General features: G+C 44.8%; 2 protein-coding genes across 3 annotated transcripts in view; one reads left to right on the top strand and one right to left on the bottom strand.

Moving 5' to 3' along the window:
• Positions 1 to 128: 128 nt before the first annotated feature.
• On the bottom strand, positions 129 to 10,699 carry LOC139536742 (uncharacterized). The gene is made up of 2 exons (XM_071337336.1): positions 10,528 to 10,699; positions 129 to 1,165 (listed from the first exon to the last, which is right to left on the bottom strand). The coding sequence occupies exons 1-2, from the start codon at positions 10,697 to 10,699 to the stop codon at positions 129 to 131; spliced, it is 1,209 nt and encodes a 402-aa protein (XP_071193437.1).
• A 5,315-nt stretch (positions 10,700 to 16,014) lies between these two features.
• LOC139537861 (teneurin-2-like) overlaps positions 16,015 to 21,853 on the top strand; it is a 179,534-nt gene continuing 173,695 nt past the window's right edge. Inside the window, exon 1 of one of the 2 annotated variants that reach the window (XM_071339712.1) lies at positions 16,015 to 16,491. In XM_071339712.1, the coding sequence (XP_071195813.1) occupies positions 16,476 to 16,491 (16 nt within the window). In that variant the 5' untranslated portion in view covers positions 16,015 to 16,475. The remainder of the gene's footprint in view (positions 16,492 to 21,853) is intronic. The other variant, XM_071339713.1, reaches the window with a different exon arrangement.

The raw sequence follows: 21,853 nt of genomic DNA, 5'->3' as shown, positions 1-21,853 counted from the left end.
TTGTAATTGCTGTAGAAAGAGGATCCAGTACTCAGACATATTGCTATAATGGGATGAAACAGGAGCAGAACTCTGGCAGAGCAGTGCCAGTAATCGGATTATCCTGATCCTGTCTCTGATCTCCCGGTTCACTTTCCTTCGCTGGGTGACGGGGCAGCATGGGAACTTGGGACACAGTCCCTGGGCGACGGGGCAGCATGGGAACTTGGGACACGGTCCCTGGGCGACGGGGCAGCATGGGAACTTGGGACACGGTCCCTGGGCGACGGGGTAGCATGGGAACTTGGGACACGGTCCCTGGGGCGACGGGGCAACATGGAAACTTGGGACACCGTCCCTGGGGCGACGGGGCAGCATGGGAACTTGGGACACGGTCCCTGGGGCGACGGGGCAGCATGGGAACTTGGGACACGGTCCCTGGGGCGACGGGGCAGCATGGGAACTTGGGACGCGGTCCCTGGGGCGACGGGGCAGCATGGGAACTTGGGAAGCGGTCCCTGGGGCGACGGGGCAGCATGGGAACTTGGGACGCGGTCCCTGGGGTGACTGGGCAGCATGGGAACTTGGGACGCGGTCCCTGGGGCGATGGGGCAGCATGGGAACTTGGGACGCGGTCCCTGGGGCGACAGGGCAGCATGGGAACTTGGGATGCGGTCCCTGGGGCAGCATGGGAACTTGGGACGCGGTCCCTGGGGCAGCATGGGAACTTGGGACGCGGTCCCTGGGGCGACGGGGCAGCATGGGAATTTGGGACGCGGTCCCTGGGGCGACGGGGCAGCATGGGAACTTGGGACGCGGTCCCTTGGGCGACGGGGCAGCATGGGAACTTGCGACGGGGCAGCATGGGAACTTGGGATGCGGTCCCTGGGGCGACGGGGCAGCATGGGAACTTGGGACGCGGTCCCTGGGGCGACGGGGCAGCATGGGAACTTGGGACGCGGTCCCTGGGGCAACGGGGCAGCATGGGAACTTGCGACGGGGCAGCATGGGAACTTGGGACGCGGTCCCTGGGGCGACGGGGCAGCAGGAGAACGTGGGACACGGTCCCTGGGCGACGGGGCAGCATGGGAACTTGGGACACGGTCCCTGGGCGACGAGGCAGCATGGGAACTTGGGACACAGTCCCTGGGGCGACGGGGCAGCAGGGGAACTTGGGACACGGTCCCTGGGGCGACGGGGCAGCAGGGGAACTTGGGACAAGGTCCTGCGAAATTTCAAAGCCGTCGGCTAGACCTGAAAGGCAGAATCTCTGGTGTTCTGGCAGTTGTTGCTCTCACGTTTGTTTGTAACAGGAAGCATTTCCCCAAAAGATATTGAAGAAGTAAATACATGACTTTAATGGTGCTATAATGTGTATTGCATTATTTAAATCGCTTTACAGTGATTGAATAAGTCATCTTAGCAGGGCGTGGAAACGTATGGGTTTAGCTCTGATTGGTTTGAGATTTGTATGTTGACGTGGAACAGTGGCTCACACAGTATCTGCATATTTTTACATAACAGATGTATTTCAATAGACTTTATTGCTGGTGAAATGACTGAGATTAGGAAAACTGTTGAAGAGTTTTTCAGGTTGAATATCCAATGGCAGAGAGAGAGAGAGTGTGTGTTCAGGCTGACCATGGCGCTGTCCGCATTCCCTGGTCTATATCTTAACTGGCTCCACTCAGTGATCCTGCACCCAAAATGGCAGCACGGACATGAATCTGTTAAGTGAGAGTACTCAATAAAAGCTTCCTGTTTTGGTTCCAGGTATTGAGTTTTTAGACCAGAGGTTGACATTAGTTGTCCTGGAGGACCATGGCATCCTCATGCTTTGTGTCCCTGATTAAATTACTTTGTTAGAGGGAAGGTAATCCAATCTGCACTTTATTAAACAGCTGGCAGCAGCATCGTAGTGCAGGTGAGCTTGGTGACTCACTGCTTTTAATGACATTGGGGTGGGTGATCCATGCGGAAAAAGCTCATTGGACAAGAGCAGTCTTTAGGTTAATCACACACATCTCTGTCCAGATTTATTAGCTGAGAATAATCCAATTCCTCTTTGATATATGGCACTGTACAAACTGTCAATGACAATTCTGCTTTTCACATTGCAGTTGCATGGTCAAGATTCAATGTGGTGCTTTTATATAAGGGATACAGGAAAATGTGTGGAACTATTAGGTACGAGTACAGAATTACGTGAAAATGGAATACCTTTCTGTGATCATAGAGGAACCAAACAGATATTGTTGGCAATTCAAATAATTAATTCTCACATGCTTTGGAAAAAACAGGTGTAGACTAACAGTGAAATGCTTACTTAACGGGCCATTCCCAACAATGCAGAATACAATCAAATAAAATTATAATAATTTAAAAATATATGTAACACGAGGAATAAACACACAATGAGTAACGATAACTTGGCTATATACACAGGGTACCAGTACCAAGTTAATGAGTAATGATAACTTGGCTATATACACAGGGTACCAGTACCAAGTCAATGAGTAACGATAGCTTGGCTATATACACAGGGTACCAGTACCAAGTTAATGAGTAACGATAACTTGGCTATATACACAGAGTACCAGTACCAAGTCAATGAGTAACGATAGCTTGGCTATATACACAGGGTACCAGTACCAAGTTAATGAGTAATGATAACGTGGCTATATACACTGGGTACCAGTACCAAGTTAATGAGTAACGATAACTTGGCTTTATACACAGAGTACCAGTACCAAGTTAATGAGTAATGATAACTTGGCTATATACACAGAGTACCAGTACCAAGTTAATGAGTAATGATAACTTGGCTATATACACAGGGTACCAGTACCAAGTTAATGAGTAACGATAACTTGACTATATACACAGAGTACCAGTACCAAGTTAATGAGTAATGATAACTTGGCTATATACACAGGGTACCAGTACCAAGTCAATGAGTAACGATAACTTGGCTATATACACAGGGTACCAGTACCAAGTTAATGAGTAATGATAACTTGGCTATATACACAGAGTACCAGTACCAAGTTAATGAGTAATGATAACTTGGCTATATACACAGAGTACCAATACCAAGTCAATGAGTAACGATAACTTGGCTATATACACTGGGTACCAGTACCAAGTCAATGAGTAACGATAACTTGGCTATATACACAGGGTACCAGTACCAAGTTAATGAGTAATGATATACACTGTGTACCAGTACCAAGTTAATGAGTAACGATAACTTGGCTATATACACTGGGTGCCAGTACTGAGTTGATGTGCAAGGGTACGAGGTAATTAAGGTAGACATGTACATATAGGAGGGGTAAAGTTATTAGGCAACAGGATAGATACAAAAGAAGAATACTCTTTTCTGTTTTCTCTTGTTTGTATAACCATCATAGTTGGAAAGAGATGGCTCAAGTTGCCATATTTTCTATTTATTTTTGAATTTTTATGCCTTTCTTGCGAAACAAAAGTGAGAAAAAAAAACATGCAGTCACGGCCAAATATAATGGCACCATCTTCTTAAGTAATTCACTATTTCTTCTAAAAATACATTTTATAATTGGTCACCACACCTTGTAATTGGATTTTCAACATTGCAGAAAGACAAAATGGCATAGACAAAATGGTTGCCTCCCTGGAGCTAGTACTTCGTTGCACGGCCTTTGGCTCAGATAACTGCCAACAAAGGCTTCTTGTTACCATCGTTGAGCTTCCTGCACCTTCCTGCCATCAATTTGTCCCGCTCTTCAGCAGCAAACTGCTCTGATCTTTCAATGTTTGAGGGGTGCCCTCTGCCAACTTCTGTTTTCAGCTCAGCCATTTGTCTTTATTTTATCAATTAAAATTGTAAGCTTAAGTTTACAAAAATAAAATTGGTTCTGCAACGTTGAAAAGGTGTGGTGAACAAAATAATAGTTTTTCTTATTTTAGAAGAAATAGGGACATATTTAAGATAAGTGCAAGGGTGCCAATATACTTAGCCGCAACTGTATGTAAACTGTGTATATACACTGAGTGTACAAAACATTAAGAACACCTTCCTAATATTGAGTTGCACTCCCTTTTTGCCCTCAGAAAAAGGACCGCATTCCACAGGGATGCTGGCCCATATTGCTGACACAAACCGGTACCTCTGGCACCTACTACCATACCCCGTTTAAAGGCACTTAAATCTTTTGTCTTGCCCAGTCACCCTCTGAATGGCACAAATACACGATCCACGTCTCAATTGTCTCAGGCGTAAAAATCCTTCTTTAAAACCTGTCTCCACTCCTTCCCATGGGAGACCAGTATGAAAAACTAAACTACGGACATGTCTGCACTCTAATGTAAGTCACTCTGGATAAGAGCGTCTGCTAAATGACCATTTAAAAATAAATAAACAGTAATCTACACTGATTGAAGTGGATTTAAGAAGTGACATCAATAAGGGAACATAGCTTTCACCTGGATTCACCTGTGTCACGCCCTGACCTTTAGAGAGCCTTTTTATTTCTCTATTTGGTTAGGTCAGGGTGTGATTTGGGTGGGCGTTCTATGTTCTATATTTCTTTGTTTTTGGCCGAGTGTGGTTCCCAATCAGAGGCATCTGTCTATCGTTGTCTCTGATTGGGAATCATACTTAGGCAGCCTGTTTTGCCACCTTAGTTTGTGGGGTGTTGTTTTTGTACAGCTCTGTGTAGCCTACCGAACGTTACGTTCGTTTTCCTTTTGTTGTTTTTGGGTGTTCATTTTTAATAAAGATAAAATGTACGCCTACCACGCTGCACCTTGGTCCGATCATTTCGACGAGCGTAACAACCTGGTCAGTCTGTCGTGGAATGAGCAGGTGTTCTTAATGTTTTGTATACTCAGTGTGTGTGAGTATGTATATATACATATTTGTTAAACCTACATTCCACACCTGAAGTGAAGCCGTTACAACCAAATTCCCAAGTCCCTCTGGTAGCAATCAATCAGAACTATTTGAACATTTCATGAATGGACTGTTTCCATGAATTAACCTAAGTTAAAAGTTCCACAACCTTACCTGGGACAGTCACGCCATTGGACAATTACAAATAACAAATAATTACACTGCATGAATTTACTCATGAAAACAAAAAGAAGCTTTTAATTTTAAAAAATGATGTCAAAATGTTTACAAATTTTAAATGAAGTTATATTTGTGTTTGCCATTAAGGACAAAACAAAGATGCACCAAGGCAACTACCCACCTGCATTTTAGCCTCCTGCTGCGTAGGTCCTCACTCTGAAAAGACCACTGGCTGCTCTGAGATCTCCACACTCACACATTCTCAGTGGTTCATTCAGTATAGCACACACCAACCCCTACTCCCTGTTCCCTTCACTGTCTCCTGGGCTTTCTGTCAGCCTGCACCTCCATTTCTCCTTTGAGCTTCCCTCTCTTTTCCTCTCCTAATAAGCTCAGGGACTGGCCGTCCGCCTGAGTGACTGGGCGAAGCCTCCCGCTGCTTCGCTCTTCTCCAGATGGAAGGTCATGATTCACTGGCTCCGCCTCTGATGGTGCTTAGCTGCTAAGTGAAATTTAATGAACAGGGACAGATACTTTGAGGAAAAATCTGGTCTCTCTGAGTGCGAGTATGATGATATTGGGAAAGCAAGCAATTAAATCTTCACATTGGCTTACTGCAGCCTCGTCTCTCCTTCTGCTACCAACCCTCCCTCATACCGCCTTGAATGTTTATACCACATGTATTGGCAGTGACATGGAACAGGATTATACAAACTCCACTTCAGTAAGACAGATATGTCTGCTGGTTTTTCTTTAGCCTCGGCACATAATTGATCCGTGACAGGCATTGATTGGATGGTAATGTAACCTGTTTTCCCAGGCCTTATCGTTTTGCTGATTGAAAAGGTGAAACGATGAAAGCAGCAGGCCTGCAGTACTGGAGCCATATTCCCATGGCAGAGGAGGAACTCATAGTATTGACTGAAGTCACACCTGCATCAATTCTTCTTCTCTATTCCTCACAAGCTTTAACTAGAGGGCAAGCATTTCCTATTCAGTGGTGGTCTGGCCTCCATGGCCTGTGGTTGTGATTACATATGTTTTGTATAATTACAGCTACACTAATGCAGCCTGAATACACACAAATGTACACTACCGTTCAAAAGTTTGGGGGTCACTTAGAAATGTCCTTGTTTTTGAAAGAAAAGCAAATTTTTGGTCCATTAAAATAACTTCAAATTGATCAGAAATACAGTGTCGACATTATTAATGTTGTAAATGACTATTGTAGCTGGAAACTGAAGATTTGTAATGGAATATTTACATAGGCCCATTATCAGCAACCATCACTCCTGTGTTCCAATGGCACGTTGTGTTAGCTAATCCAAGTTTATAATTTTAAAAGGCTAATTGATCATTAGAAAAACCTTTTGCAATTATGTTAGCACAGCTGAAACTGTTGTTCTGATTAAAGAAGCAATAAAACTGGCCTTCTTTAGACTAGTTGAGTATCTGGAGCATCAGCATTTGTGGGTTCGATTACAGGCTCAAAATGGCTGTGTAACAGTATAACTTTAGTCCTTCCCCTCGCCTTGGGCGCGAACCAGGGACCCTCTGCACACATCAACAACAGTCACCCACGAAGCATCGTTACCCATTGCTCCACAAAAGCCGCAGCCCTTTTGAACCACTACTTCAAGGTCTCAAAGCGAGTGACGTCACGGATTGAAACGCTAATAGCGCGCACCACCGCTAACTAGCTAGCCATTTCACATCGGTTACACTCATCCCCCTTTCGACCTCCTCCTTTTCCGCAGCAACCAGTGATCCGGGTCAACAGCATCAATGTAACAGTATAACTTTAGTCCGTCCCCTCGGGCGCGAACCAGGGACCCTCTGCACACATCAACAACAGTCACCCACGAAGCATCGTTACCCATCACTCCACAAGAGCGAGGGGAACCACTATTTCAAGGTCTCAAAGCAAGTGATGTCACCGATTGAAACGCTATTAGCGCGCACCACCGCTAACTAGCTAGCCATTTCACATCGGTTACAGCTGGAAACAAAGGACTTTCTTCTTCTTTCTTCTTCTACCACCAGTCTCAACATCAACAGTGAAGAGGCGACTCCGGGATGCTGGCCTTCTAGGCAGAGTTCCTCTGTCCAGTGTCTGTGTTCTTTTGCACATCTTAATCTTTTAGTCTGAGGTATGGCTTTTTCTTTGAAACTCTGCCTAGAAGGCCAGCATCCCGGAGTCGCCTCTTCACTGTTAACGTTGAGACTAATGTTTTGCGGGTACTATTTAACTTCTTACGGCTGAGATCCCATTAACAAGATCGATATGACAACATCCAGTGAAAGTGCAGGGCGCCAAATTCAAACAACAGAAATCTCATAATTAAAATTCCTCAAACATACAAGTATTTTACACCATTTTAAAGATAAACTTGTTGTTAATCCCACCACAGTGTCTGATTTCAAAAAGGCTTTACGACGAAAGCACACCATCTGATTATGTTAGGTCAGTACCTAGTCACAGAAAAACACAGCCATTTTCCAGCCAAAGAGAGGAGTCACAAAAAGCAGAAATAGAGATAAAATTAATCACTAACCTTTGATGATCTTCATCAGATGACACTCATAGGACTTCATGTTACACATATACATGTATGTTTTGTTCGATAAAGTTCATATTTCTATCCAAAAATCTCAGTTTACATTGGCGCGTTACGTTCAGTAATGTTTTGCTTCCAAAACATCTGGTGATTTTGCAGAGAGCCACATCAATTTACAGAAATACTCATAATAAACATTGATAAAAGATACAAGTGTTATGCATGGAACTTTAGATAAACTTCTCCTTAATGCAACCCCTGTGTCAGATTTCAAAAAAGCTTTACCGAAAAAGCACACCATGCTATAATCTGAGTACAGCGCTCAGAGACCCAAACAAGCCATAAAGATACCCGTCATGTTGTGGAGTCAACAGAAGTCAGAAATAGCATTATAAATATTCACTTACCTTTGATGATCTTCATCAGAATGCACTCCCAGGAATCCCAGTTCCACAATAAATGTTTGTTTTGTTCGATAAAGTCCATCATTTATGTCCAAATACCTCCTTTTTGTTCGCATGTTTAGTACACAAATCCAAATTCACGATGCGCAGGCCAGACGAAAAGTCTAACAATTCCATTACAGTTCGTAGAAACATGTCAAACGATGTATAGAAACAATCTTTAGGATGTTTTTAACATAAATCTTCAATAATGTTTCAACCGGAGAATTCCTTTGTCTTTAGAAAGGAAAAGGAACGCAGCTACCTCTCATGGGGGCGCGCCTGAGTGACCTCATGGCACTCTGCCAGACATCTGGTTGAAATAGCTCTCATTCTCTCCCCGTTCACAGTAGAAGCCTCAAACAAGGTTCTAAAGACTGTTGACATCTAGTGGAAGCCTTAGGAAGTGCAATATGACCCCATAGACACTGTATATTGGATAGGCAAAGACTTGAAAACCTACAAATCTCAGATTTCCCACTTCCTGGTTGGATTCTTTCTCAGGTTTTTGCCTGCCATATGAGTTCTGTTATACTCACAGACATCATTCTAACAGTTTTAGAAACGTCGGAGTGTTTTCTATCCAAATCTACTAATAATATGCATATCTTAGCTTCTGGGCCTGAGTAGCAGGCAGTTTACTCTGGGCACCTTATTCATCCAAGCTACTCAATACTGCCCCAGCCATAAGAAGTTAATGAAGCTGCCAGTTAAGGACTTGTGAGGCATCTGTTTCTCAAACTACGCACTCTAATGTACTCTTGCTCAGATGTACACCTGGACCTCCCTCTCCTCTTTCTATTCTGGTTAGAGTCAGTTGGCGCTGTTCTGTGAAGAGAGTGATATACAGCGTTTTACGAGATCTTCAGTTTCTTGGCAATTTCTTGCATGGAATAGCCTTAATTTCTCAGAACAAGAATTGACTGACAGGTTTCAGAAGAAAGTTATTTGTTTCTAGCCATTTTGAGCCTGTAATCGAACCCACAAATGCTGATGCTCCAGATACTCAACTAGTCTAAAGAAGGCCAGTTTTATTGCTTCTTTAATCAGAAAAACAGTTTTCAGCTGTGATAACATAATTGCAAAAGGGTTTTCTAATGATCAGTTAGCCTTTTAAAATGATAAACTTGGATTAGCTAACACAACGTGCCATTGGAACACAGGAGTGATGGTTGCTGATAATGGGCCTCTGTACGCCTATGTAGATATTCCATAAACAATCTGCCATTTCCAGCTACAATAGTCATTTACAACATGAACAACGTCTACACTGTATTTCTGATCAATTTTATGTTATTTTAATGGCCAAGAAAATTGCTTTTCTTTCAAAAACAAGGACATTTCTAAGTGAACCCAAACTTTTGAAAGGTAGTGTACATATTTTTACTTGACTGTTGTGTGCTATCAGACTGTTGCTGGTGTTTACTGAAACATTGCTGATGATTGCATTTAGACTTCATAAGGGACGAACAGCTAGAAACCAAATTAGATCAGTTTATTCGATGCCCAGCAGTGTGGAAATATTCCATTTAAAAGGGAGAGAGGGCAAATCTCACTGCTGAGTCTTTCCTGTGACATTTGATTGGGGAGCAGTTCACACAGCGAGGAAGTTTTGCGTTGCAGGGGGCTGAAAGAGGGAAATGACTCCACATACAGTTGAAATGGAAACAAACACATCTCAGTGCAAAGTAGAGTGAGGCAGATAGCGAGAATTTCAACACAGACTGACACACCTGTGAGGATAGGTTTCAGGGGAAAGGCGAACAAACCACTTGCTGACACTGCTCCGACTTCCTTCTCCTCCACTTCCTACTGAGGGAAGTAATAGGGAGGATGGATCTAGTGCACTTTCAAAGGCTCTCTCTGTGGAGAATGCCCAGCAGTGCTGTTTTGACAGACACACATTCTGTAAGGAGAGTGTGTTGCAGAGAGAACACTGAGCATGACCGAGCCCACCAGTATATTAAAACAGACTCCCACAAGGAGGGCAAGACGCAGTAGAGGACAGACTGGCACAAGGAGGGCAAGACGCAGTAGAGGACAGACTGGCACAAGGAGGGCAAGACGCAGTAGAGGACAGACTGGCACAAGGAGGGCAAGACGCAGTAGAGGACAGACTGGCACAAGGAGGCCAAGACGCAGTAGAGGACAGACTGGCACAAGATTTTTTTTAAATAGCTAACTGTTCTGTTCCATATCCCTGAAAATTAACTTTACATTACAGATACGTTTTTAATCAAAATGGCCAGCTGTCCAATGGCTTTGTGAAAAACTGAAGAGTGAAGAATTTAAATCGCGGCTCAGGGTCCTTTGCCCTTATTTAACAAAAGAAAAAAATGTAATGCCCTGGTTAATTTGTTAACCTCTAAAAGTCTAAGCCATTGGGGGACTGTCTACTAAGCTTAAACATTTTTACACATATTTTTTTTACACCCTTTATTTTTGTTGGCACAAAACGACCTCCATACTTTATACATTTATTTGTATGGGTTACCTTCAGACGAGTCCCGTGACATTTGAGGGGGTCGTAGAGAGAAACGTAGAACACCATCGTGTTCGTGAGAGCCTCCCCTGTCCACAGTGGGTTTGGCCACTACAGACATCAGCCTTACCGACTTCAGACGAGTCCCGTGACACTTGTGGTGGTCGTAGAGAAAAACGGTCATATCCAGATAACATGAAAACAGCCTAACCAGCGCTGGCAACAATTTCATTATGTTTTTTTGCTGACGTTTACTGACACCGGCCATATTCAACGGGTGTTGTACACTTTAGCTCAAGACATGTACCTAGCTAGCGAGCTAAACAATTAACCTAGCTAGGTAAACAACATGTAAGATCACACACATCACTTCACACGTTAGCTAACGAGCCAGCCACCTAACGTTAGCTAGGAACACTTTAGCTTGAAATGAAACAACTTTCTGTCAAAATTAGAAACATGTAATGTCTGAAAATGTAGCTAGCTAGACTATCTTATACATCATCATGGATGGTGGACGCGACTCCCTGTCACGGATCCATGCCACAAATGCCCTTAGTTTGAAGACGTAATCCCATCCCTTTAGCTATCATACTCTAATTCCACTGATTTCAAAACTCGAGCCTCCAGAAAGTGGAGAGCAACACTTATGCAGCTACATTTAAAAAAAGACGCGTTCGACAGGATTACTAACACAGACTGTCCAGCTCAAATAGTCAAAAGTCTTCTATATGGCAGACCAATCCGAACTCATCTCTCGGCATGTCCAGCCCACTCATTATCTCAGCCAATCATGGCTAGTGGGGAGGTTAACTCTAACCCTAAACCTACCCCCCCCCCCCCCCCACCAGAATCCTATTGGAAACGTAAACACTGAGATATGCATGACAATACCACAAATAAAAGCTGCCATTCTGTACTGTCAACCTAAAATGTAGGAGTATAGAGACAAATTAAATACATATGGAAGGGCATGTAGCCTAGCACCAGCACTACAACAATCTGTACAGGAGGGTTTCGGTCCATTCCTTTTCAATTTTTGTCAGTTGAATTGGACATGAAACTTGTTAAGAAAGCAATACACTCCTATGAACTGACTGGAATTGAGATGGAAGTCTTTGCAGAGCCATGGTGTTATTGCGCCTGCATTTACTCCAGTGTACCCGCTGTGCTTTACTCTGTTTGTTAATTTCCCATCGTTCTCCTTCCCATCGCAGGATCCTGTAAACACCTGAGAGGTTCATTAGTGTGGGCAATGTTCTGGTTCCAGTGACTGCTCCTCCTCAAACAGCCCAGTTCCCCAGGAGGCACAAACTCACGTCAAGAAATTAATTTTACATAATGTGAGACCAACTTTCTCCCGGTGAAAAGCTGAGCACCCTTAAATCAATTTGGAAGTAACACAAGACATTGTTCCACTCTGATTGAAACAAATGTGGGGCCATTGTCATCATTTCTAATTTATAAATGATGGTGATCGAGACCTGTCTGCCAGCCCACCTGATTAAAAGTGCTCATGATTAAACATCCCTACGAGAGAGAATAAAATAAAATAATTTGAATATGTATGGAGGGAAATGCTTAATTGCTTTCTAAAGTCGTTTGCATCAACAAATTGCTTGTTGTGCAAATCAATCCTCAGCTTTTCTGCCTTTGGAACTATTGATATGTGTGTTTAAACGGGGCCAAAGAGGGTAGTTGAAATATTCTACGAACTGCTTAGTCCCGATTTGGAGTACTTCAGCTATATGGTGGAAAGACTCCAACACAGAGTGGAGTTATGGAGTGGTTCATGCTGGCAATCGGGGGAGTTAGAAGTGCTGGGAGAAATTGGACTGCCGTGTATGTACAGTATCATATTGCAGCGGATTCTAATAGAATTTAAATGGATTTTATGGCATTTTTTGATAAATGGCCCTCTTGGGTTTGTGTGTTTCTCTGTGCGCGCGCGCGTGTGTGTGTGTGTATGCGCGTGTCCTGTTATTTTTAGGCTAAGGTTAAACTGTTTGTTGCTGTGTGCATGGAGCGAGCCTTGACAGCTAAGTGTGAAGAAAACCCATTGAGTTGTGCTGGGCTCTTCCAATTTCTCTCATTTAAGACCGTGTGCTGTGAGAGGGAAAAGGCTACCTCTCACCTCTAATGGGCACGGGGGAGAATTGGGAGTCAAAGCATGTTTTAGCAGGGCCACACAATCTCAGGAGGGGGCCCGCAATGTATTAGATGTCACTTTGTGTGTGTGTGTGTGTGTGTGTGTGTGTGTGTGTGTGTGTGTGTGTGTGTGTGTGTGTGTGTGTGTGTGTGTGTGTGTGTGTGTGTGTGTGTGTGTGTGTGTGTGTGTGTGTGTGTGTGTGTGTGTGTGTGTGTTTTGCCTTTGTTGTTGGGAGACATGTAACATTACTGTACAGTCTGCAATGCATACCTGCAGTTTTGAATAGTAACAGCTAAACAAAGGCATGCCTCCATTTTTTTTTTAGCTCTGTAAGGCTGCGGAGTGTAGTGCAGTGCAGTGCTGTGTAGTGCAGCGGGGTTCAGGGTTTGGAGCCTCTAGGATGCATTTTCATCCATTTTTATCCCCAATTTCCATGTTTGTTTCCTGTCAGGGAAACAACAAAGTGCAGAGCACTGCCTCCATATCTTATCTCCCTCTCTTTCTCCCTCTCTCTCTCTCTCTTTCTCTCTCTCTCTCTCTCTCTCTCCCTCTCTCTCTCTCTCTCTCTCTCTCCCTCTCCCTCTCTTTCTCCCTCTATTTCTCCCTCTATTTCTCTCTCTCTCTCTCTCTCTCTCTCTCTCTCTCTCTCTCTCTCTCTCTCTCTCTCTCTCTCTCTCTCTCTCTCTCCCTCTCTTTCTCCCTCTCTCTCTCTCTCTCTCTCTCTCTCTCTCTCTCTCTCTCTCTCTCTCTCTCTCTCTCTCTCTCTCTCTCTCCCTCTCTTTCTCCCTCTATTTCTCTCTCTCTCTCTCTCTCTCTCTCTCTCTCTCTCTCTCTCTCTCTCTCTCTCAGAATCTACTATTGTTCTGTTTCCACCCTAACTCTCCGGTGCCGGTGTTTGTCTGCGGTACAGCCGGGTTTCTGCGCCACGGCGCCCTTTGTGAGCTCTGGCAGTCGAGACCTGCCGCGGGTAATGAGGACGGATGCCTGTGCGTGGGAAGCGCTGGCGCTTTGTAGTGTCATTGTACAATAGCAAGGCTCCTGGAAGCAGTCAAAGTGTTGCCGCACAGTCAACAGGGCTGGCCAGAAACACAGGTTTAGGAGAGACGGTTTGTTTTTGAATTAGAACTAATTAGAATGACCACTTCTGCTTAACTGTGGGATGATGCTCTATGCTCAGTGTTATGATAAATATTAAGGGAAAGGAATCTATAGGGAAGAAAAGAGTAGCTGATTTATTGACATTTCCTCACCTCATAACGCAGAGCTGCTGAAATCTGTGGAAGCAAAGCGGGACTGTGCTTATAGAGTAAGTGGGGCGGCAGGTAGTCTAGTGGTTAGAGCGTTGGGGTGGCAGGTAGTCTAGTGGTTAGAGCGTTGGGGTGGCAGGTAGTCTAGTGTTTAGAGCTTTGGGCAGGTAGTCTAGTGGTTAGAGCGTTGGGGTGGCAGGTAGTCTAGTGTTTAGAGCTTTGGGCAGGTAGCCTAGTGGTTAGAGCTTTGGGCAGGTAGTCTAGTGTTTAGAGCTTTGGGCAGGTAGCCTAGTGGTTAGAGCGTTGGGGTGGCAGGTAGTCTAGTGTTTAGAGCTTTGGGCAGGTAGTCTAGTGGTTAGAGCGTTGGGGTGGCAGGTAGTCTAGTGTTTAGAGCTTTGGGCAGGTAGCCTAGTGGTTAGAGCGTTGGGGTGGCAGGTAGTCTAGTGTTTAGAGCTTTGGGCAGGTAGTCTAGTGTTTCGAGCGTTGGGGTGGCAGGTAGTCTAGTGTTTAGAGCTTTGGGCAGGTAGCCTAGTGGTTAGAGCGTTGGGGTGGCAGGTAGTCTAGTGTTTAGAGCGTTGGGGTGGCAGGTAGTCTAGTGTTTAGAGCTTTGGGCAGGTAGCCTAGTGGTTAGAGCGTTGGGGTGGCAGGTAGTCTAGTGTTTAGAGCTTTGGGCAGGTATCCTAGTGGTTAGAGCGTTGGGGTGGCAGGTAGTCTAGTGTTTAGAGGGTTGGGGTGGCAGGTAGTCTAGTGGTTAGAGCTTTGGGCAGGTAGTCTAGTGTTTAGAGCTTTGGGCAGGTAGTCTAGTGGTTAGAGCGTTGGGGTGGCAGGTAGTCTAGTGTTTAGAGCTTTGGGCAGGTAGTCTAGTGGTTAGAGCGTTGGGGTGGCAGGTAGTCTAGTGTTTAGAGCTTTTGGCAGGTAGCCTAGTGGTTAGAGCGTTGGGGTGGCAGGTAGTCTAGTGTTTAAAGCTTTGGGCAGGTAGCCTAGTGGTTAGAGCGTTGGGGTGGCAGGTAGTCTAGTGTTTAGAGCGTTGGGGTGGCAGGTAGCCTAGTGGTTAGAGCGTTGGGGTGGTAGTCTAGTGGTTAGAGCGTTGGGGTGGCAGGTAGTCTAGTGGTTAGAGCGTTGGGCAGGTAGCCTAGTGGTTAGAGCGTTGGGCAAGTAGCCTATTGGTTAGAGCGTTGGGGTGGCAGGTAGCCTAGTGGTTAGAGCGTTGGGGTGGCAGGTAGCCTAGTGGTTAGAGCGTTGGGCCAGTAACTGAAAGGTTGCTAGATTGAATCCCTGAGCTGACAAGGTAAAAATCTGTTGTTCTGCCCCTGAACAAGGCAGTTAACCCACTGTTCTTAGGCCGTCATTGTAAATAAGAATTTGTTCTTAACTGACTTGCCTAGTTAAATTTAAAAAAGAAGTGGCCTTTTTGTGAGCCTCTTGCGTGCTAAAGATAAAACAAAGGACATTGGACCGATTTTATAATCTAATTTTCTCCCTTTAGACAAACACATGAGCGTGCATACACACACAAACACACACACACATACATAGACAGTGACTGAATAACAGATCTTCACAATTGCTATTATGTTTCCAGAACTAGGCTTGAATCTTGTTTTATACATCAAGAACTACAATTGTATGCAATGGACTGATTAACCTTAGAATACTATGTTTCTGGACTACAGAGACAACTGGTTTCACAGATGCATATTAAACTACTTATCGACTACATTTTTGTCATATTCAGGAATATATTGTAGCCTACTATAATAAATATTAATATACAAGTATAATCACATGCAGAGGGGTTGTTATATGAACTTTAAAGTAATCAGCGAGATGTGATGGCACCCGCAGACTCTCAACATGAAAAACATGCCATTTCCCCTAGTCTGTCTGGGCAACTGCAGTAGTCTATGCCAACTGCAGAGTTTACCCGTGTCAGCTGTAGAATACTAGAGAGAGAGAGAGAGCTGTGGGAGTGGAGATGGATGGTGCATGGCATGATGTTCTAAACAGGATTTGCCTGACCCCATAGCGAGAGCATAAAGGCATTCAATGTATCCCTGGGAGACTTGTCGCAAAAGCAACGGAGAGAGGGAGATAGAGGTTACCTAGTAAAGAGGGAGATAGGAGTTATCTAGTAGAGCATGCTGGAGGCTGAGACAAATCCACTCCCTATAATGACACCATGAGCTCACCTTTACGCGCCAGCCCGCCCCTCTGCAACATTTGTACTGTACACGGTTGCCTGCCTCTTTGTCTCTGTCAGTTTGGCTGCGTGTAATTCACGGTCATGTTAGTGCACTTAATAGCTCTGAGGATTTAGGTTGGATGTCTTTACTTGGATGTCTATAGGTTGGATGTCTGTAGTTTATTCGTTGCTCAGACAAAGCTACCCGCTACTGCCGCTGACAACCCCAGTTTCGCGCCTTTCGCTGTCTTGTCTTGGTGCGCGCGTCTGTAGCGGACACAGACCAACACGACTGCTTTGCTTTTTAACAGACGCCGGGGGACGATGCTGGAAAACATGTCCAGCTCTCTTGGATAAGTAGAGGAGAAACCAAGTTTGCAGCATGGTGAAAAGCAAAGGTAAGCTGAATAAATCGAGTGATATTGTGTGGCTCATTCCACGACGTTCTTTGATGCTGTTGAAATCATATTCGGGCGGTTCTCGCGCTCCCCCTGGATATGGTTTTAAAGTTGGCTGACATACCGGGGGTACGTCTGTCGTGAGATATCCTATTTCAGTCCGTTGATAGATTTTTGGAACTGAGTTTGTGATCTGAATTTTGACTGCCATTATAATGACAGCCTCTTTGGAATCAATGCATTTCAACACCTGCTTTTTAGAATGTAGCTTTTGTGTCAGATAGGCAATATATTCTGTAGTAGCCTAGGGCTTCATCTGACAACACCTGGCTGTTCATAGAAAGGCATGAATATCATACATACCAAATTATTTATATATTTAGAAAAAAAGTGGGGGTGGTGGGGGTATTTTACACCACATAAACAATGTATCCACCTTATCATTATTCAATTTTTTTATGTTACCTATATACAATATATAAACTGCATCTGGATGTGTTGCATCATACACTCTAAGGGCATTTAATTAGGTTGCATTTGGATTTAATTAGGTTGATCTGCAGATTGTGGCTGATGAAACTTGTTTTCAGAAAGGTTTTAAACATTTAATGGAGTCCAGGGAAACTCCCAGAACAACTGATTGCAATCAAAGTAAGAGGGAGTGGTTGTCAGCTTAAAATGCTAAATGATTCTACATGATTCTACAAAACCACCTGTTAATTTCGGACTGTTCTTTAAGTAATTCTCAGTCTCAGGAAAAATGGATGTAACCATATTCATGTACCTCTGAGAATCTGATTTACTAATCATCAACATGTACTGCACTATCTTCTACATATATTCTAGGACATGCCCTGTGATGTGTTTTGAATATAAAAATATATGTTTTTTATGTCTTGGATTTAGGCAGATACTTTTTTACATAGAATTTCCGCAGCGATTGTTTGGCCTGTACATAAGTGCATTCTGGGAGCCTGATATTTTAAAACAAGACTCATTCTCATTAGCTTCTCATTAGCTTCTCTCTTTCCAAGGTTCTAGCACTCTCTCTCTATTTTTATCTTGACTAGCTGTGTACTAGAACCGAGTCTGAGCGAACGAAACAACACCCCTCTGTCTCTGTATGTGTAGCCCATCTATCTGATGCTGTCTGGTCAAAAACAGTATGACATTATTGCCTCCCATAGAATTGATGCAAGGGAAGCCAGTGAGCATTTGGCCTCCCTTGATAACAAATGTATAAAATAATAGCCAATCAGTGAGTTCAGCTGTGAATGGTCCAAATACAAATCCAGTTTAACACCAATCACATCACATCAGAAGCCAAACGTCATTGACAGAAAAAAACTTGAATTGTTCCATCTCGTTGTGTCGTTGATGTAACGACTCTCGTGGGTTGAAGAAGGAGACCAAGGTGCAGCGTGGTAGGCGTTCATGATTTTTAATAAAACTGAACACCGCAACAAAATAACAAAGTAGAAAAAACGAAAGCGAACAGTTCTGCCAGGCAACAAAACAGCTAAACAGAAAACAACTCCCCACAAAACCCAAACGGAAAATCACAACTTATATATGATCCCCAATCAGAGACAACGATAGACAGCTGCCTCTGATTGGGAACCACACATGGCAAAAACAACAAAGAAATAGAAAACATAGAATGCCCACCCTAATCAAATCAAATTTATTTATATAGCCCTTTTTACATCAGCTGATATCTCAAAGTGCTGTACAGAAACCCAGCCTAAAACCCCAAACAGCAAGCAATGCAGGTGTAGAAGCACCGTGGCTAGGAAAAACTCCCTAGAAAGGCCAAAACCTAGGAAGAAACCTAGAGAGGAACCAGGCTATGAGGGGTGGCCAGTCCTCTTCTGGCTGTGCCGGGTGGAAATTATAACAGAACATGGCCAAGATGTTCAAATGTTCATAAATGACCAGCATTGTCAAATAATAATAATCACAGTAGTTGTCGAGGGTGCAGCAAGTCAGCACCTCAGGAGTAAATGTCAGTTGGCTTTGCATAGCCGGTCATTAAGAGTATCTCTACCGCTCCTGCTGTCTCTAGAGAGTTGAAAACAGCAGGTCTGGGACAGGTAGCACGTCCGGTGAACAGGTCAGGGTTCCATAGCCGCAGGCAGAACAGTTGAAACTGGAGCAGCAGCACGGCCAGGTGGACTGGGGACTGCAAGGAGTCATCATGCCAGGTAGTCCTGAGGCATGGTCCTAGGGCTCAGGTACTCCGAGATGGAGAAAGAAAGAGAGAATTACACCCTGACCTAAAAATAGAGAAATAAAAGATTCTCTAAGGTCAGGGCGTGACAGTTGACTTCCAGTGGCTAGCTAGCTAAAATCGTCTCTTTCCCAAATTAGCCATGGATGGAGATAGGGATTTGGACTTGTGGTTTTATTTATTTCTCTATACTGGCCAATGATTATAACGGCGATTCTGATCCAACCATTAATTCATATGTTGTGTCCCTGGCCTGAGAGGATGGAAGGTCAACATGTAGCTAGACTTAGATGGCTAATATTACCTAGCTGGCCTGGTGCATCATTCCCAATGAAAGTAAGTTAGACTACTAGCAAGCAAGCATTTTAGCCAGGTAGCCTAGGACAACAAAAACTAAAAGTGTGTACGGTATGACAGAGTCATAGACATGTTTAGGCAACATGAAAGAGGAGGATTGCATTGGCTTTTCTCTACAAGTAGGGGGAGTCAACATGTTTTTTTCTACTTGTATGAACACACACACACACACAAATCAGTACCATGGACAGCCACATCATATTTATCTTAAGTTGATTGAACTACATCGTTTTTGGTATCTTTTAGTTGTCACTGTATTAGACTAAGCATAGGCGATTAGATGAAGAAATGTTGAAGTTGAAATGGTGCTAGTGTAACGGATGTGAAATGGCTAGCTAGTTAGCGGGTACGCGCTAATAGCATTTCAATCGGTTACGTCACTTGCTCTGAGACCTGAAGTAGGGTTTCCCCTTGCTCTGCAAGGGCCGCGGCTTTTGTGGAGCGATGGGTAACGACCGTGCTTCGTGGGCAACCGTTGTTGATGTGTGCAGAGGGTCCCTGGTTCGCGCCCGTGTCGGGGCGAGGGGATGACGTAAAGTTATACTGTTACATTGATGCTGTTGACCCGGATCACTGGTTGCTGCGGAAAAGGAGGAGGTTGAAAGGGGGGTGAGTGTAACGGATGTGAAATGGCTAGCTAGTTAGCGGGTACGCGCTAATAGCATTTCAATCGGTTACGTCACTTGCTCTGAGACCTGAAGTAGGGTTTCCCCTTGCTCTGCAAGGGCCGTGGCCTTTGTGGAGCGATGGGTAACGATGCTTCGTGGGCGACCGTTGTTGATGTGTGCAGAGGGTCCCTGGTTCGCGCCCGTGTCGGGGCGAGGGGACGACGTAAAGTTATACTGTTACATTGCCTTTCAACCTCCTCCTTTTCCGCAGCAACCAGTGATCCGGGTCAACAGCATCAATGTAACAGTATAACTTTACGTCGTCCCCTCGCCCCGACACGGGCGCGAACCAGGGACCCTCTGCACACATCAACAACGGTCGCCCACGAAGCATCGTTACCCATCGCTCCACAAAGGCCACGGCCCTTGCAGAGCAAGGGGAAACCCTACTTCAGGTCTCAGAGCAAGTGACGTAACCGATTGAAATGCTATTAGCGCGTACCCGCTAACTAGCTAGCCATTTCACATCCGTTACACTCACCCCCCTTTCAACCTCCTCCTTTTCCGCAGCAACCAGTGATCCGGGTCAACAGCATCAATGTAACAGTATAACTTTACGTCGTCCCCTCGCCCCGACACGGGCGCGAACCAGGGACCCTCTGCACACATCAACAACGGTTGCCCACGAAGCACGGTCGTTACCCATCGCTCCACAAAAGCCGCGGCCCTTGCAGAGCAAGGGGAAACCCTACTTCAGGTCTCAGAGCAAGTGACGTAACCGATTGAAATGCTATTAGCGCGTACCCGCTAACTAGCTAGCCATTTCACATCCGTTACACTGGAATAGTGGAGGCAGCGCCTGGTTTCTTTGTGACTTGCGGTAACTCTCCATGGTTCTAAATCAATAGTTGTTTAGTAGTCCAAAAATGTTGGAAACATTAACTTGCTTGACCACGCTGTAGGTCATGTAACTGTTTTTTTTTTTTACATACAATAAGTTTTGTGGATAAAAATGTTGCTCTCTGTTTTTGTGGTGAAACAAACGTGTGGTTGAATTTATTCTGCCACTGTGTCTTCTAATTGTCTCGGCCTTTAGGCCTAAATATAAATGAACAGGTTTTAGAGCAAACAACGCAATTATCACAACACATCGGTTGTAATATGTCTTTTATTTTCCTGTCTTGGCTTCCCAGTGATTTTTACCCACGCACCATTACTGATTTAGCCTTCTCCTTCTCTGCCTCTTTTCAGGTCAACTCAGAGTCCATGTCTCAGAGGCTGATACTGTCATTAATAATTGACATGGTGGAGGGTCCAATTCATAGTGCATTACTCTAATATATTCTTGTATGTGCCCTCACCACACGGAGGCATCACTTCTCGAAGCCTCTGCCAAGTTTGACGCATGCCAAGTCCTGGCTGAGAGAGAGAGCTGCTTGGAGAGTTAAGGTTATTAAATAAGGCGTGTTTATTGTTGGATATTTAAGGCACTATGTGGGAGCCAAACTATAAATCTTTCTGAGATGTAAACATTTTTAATGCAGTGATCGGCACAGGATTATAATACTGTATTTTCTTAGAATTAGCCTATATGTGGTGCATAGGCTTGTTGTACTTTGTTTGTTGTACTTTTTATTTTGTGATAATCAATTGGTAGTTACAGTCTTGTCCCATCGCTGCAACTCATGTAACGGACTCGGGAGAGGTGAAGGTCGAGAGCCATGTGTCCTTCGAAACACGACCCCACTAAGCCGCACTGCTTCTCAACAAACTGTTCGCTTATCCCGGAAACCAGCCACACCATTGTGTCATCGGAAACACCGTACACCTGGCGACCGTAGTCAGCGTGTATGCGCCCGGGCCGCCACAAGGAGTCGCTAGACCGCGATGGGACAAGGTCATCCCGGCCGGCCAAACCCTCCCTTAACCCGGACGACGCTGGGCCAAACCCTCCCTTAACCCGGACGACGCTGGGCCAAACCCTCCCTTAACCCGGACGACGCTGGGCCAAACCCTCCCCTAACCCGGACGACGCTGGGCCAAACCCTCCCTTAACCCGGACGACGCTGGGCCAAACCCTCCCTTAACCCGGACGACGCTGGGCCAAACCCTCCCCTAACCCGGACGACGCTGGGCCAAACCCTCCCCTAACCCGGACGACGCTGGG

The sequence above is a fragment of the Salvelinus alpinus genome, chromosome 13 (genome assembly GCF_045679555.1).
Source record: "Salvelinus alpinus chromosome 13, SLU_Salpinus.1, whole genome shotgun sequence".
NCBI lineage: Eukaryota > Metazoa > Chordata > Actinopteri > Salmoniformes > Salmonidae > Salvelinus > Salvelinus alpinus.
Note: the sequence above shows the minus strand (reverse complement) of the source record. Positions and strands in the feature narration are given on the sequence as shown.

What these genes read in the sequence shown, in the direction of transcription:
- LOC139536742 (XM_071337336.1), bottom strand. Translation starts at nt 10,699, where the DNA reads ATGACCGTTTTTCTCTACGACCACCACAAGTGTCACGGGACTCGTCTG. An exon ending in GTCACGGGACTCGTCTGAAG is followed by an intron (nt 1,166 to 10,527) that starts GTAACCCATACA and finishes CCGTCGCCCCAG; the next exon opens with GGACCGTGTCCCAAGTTCCC.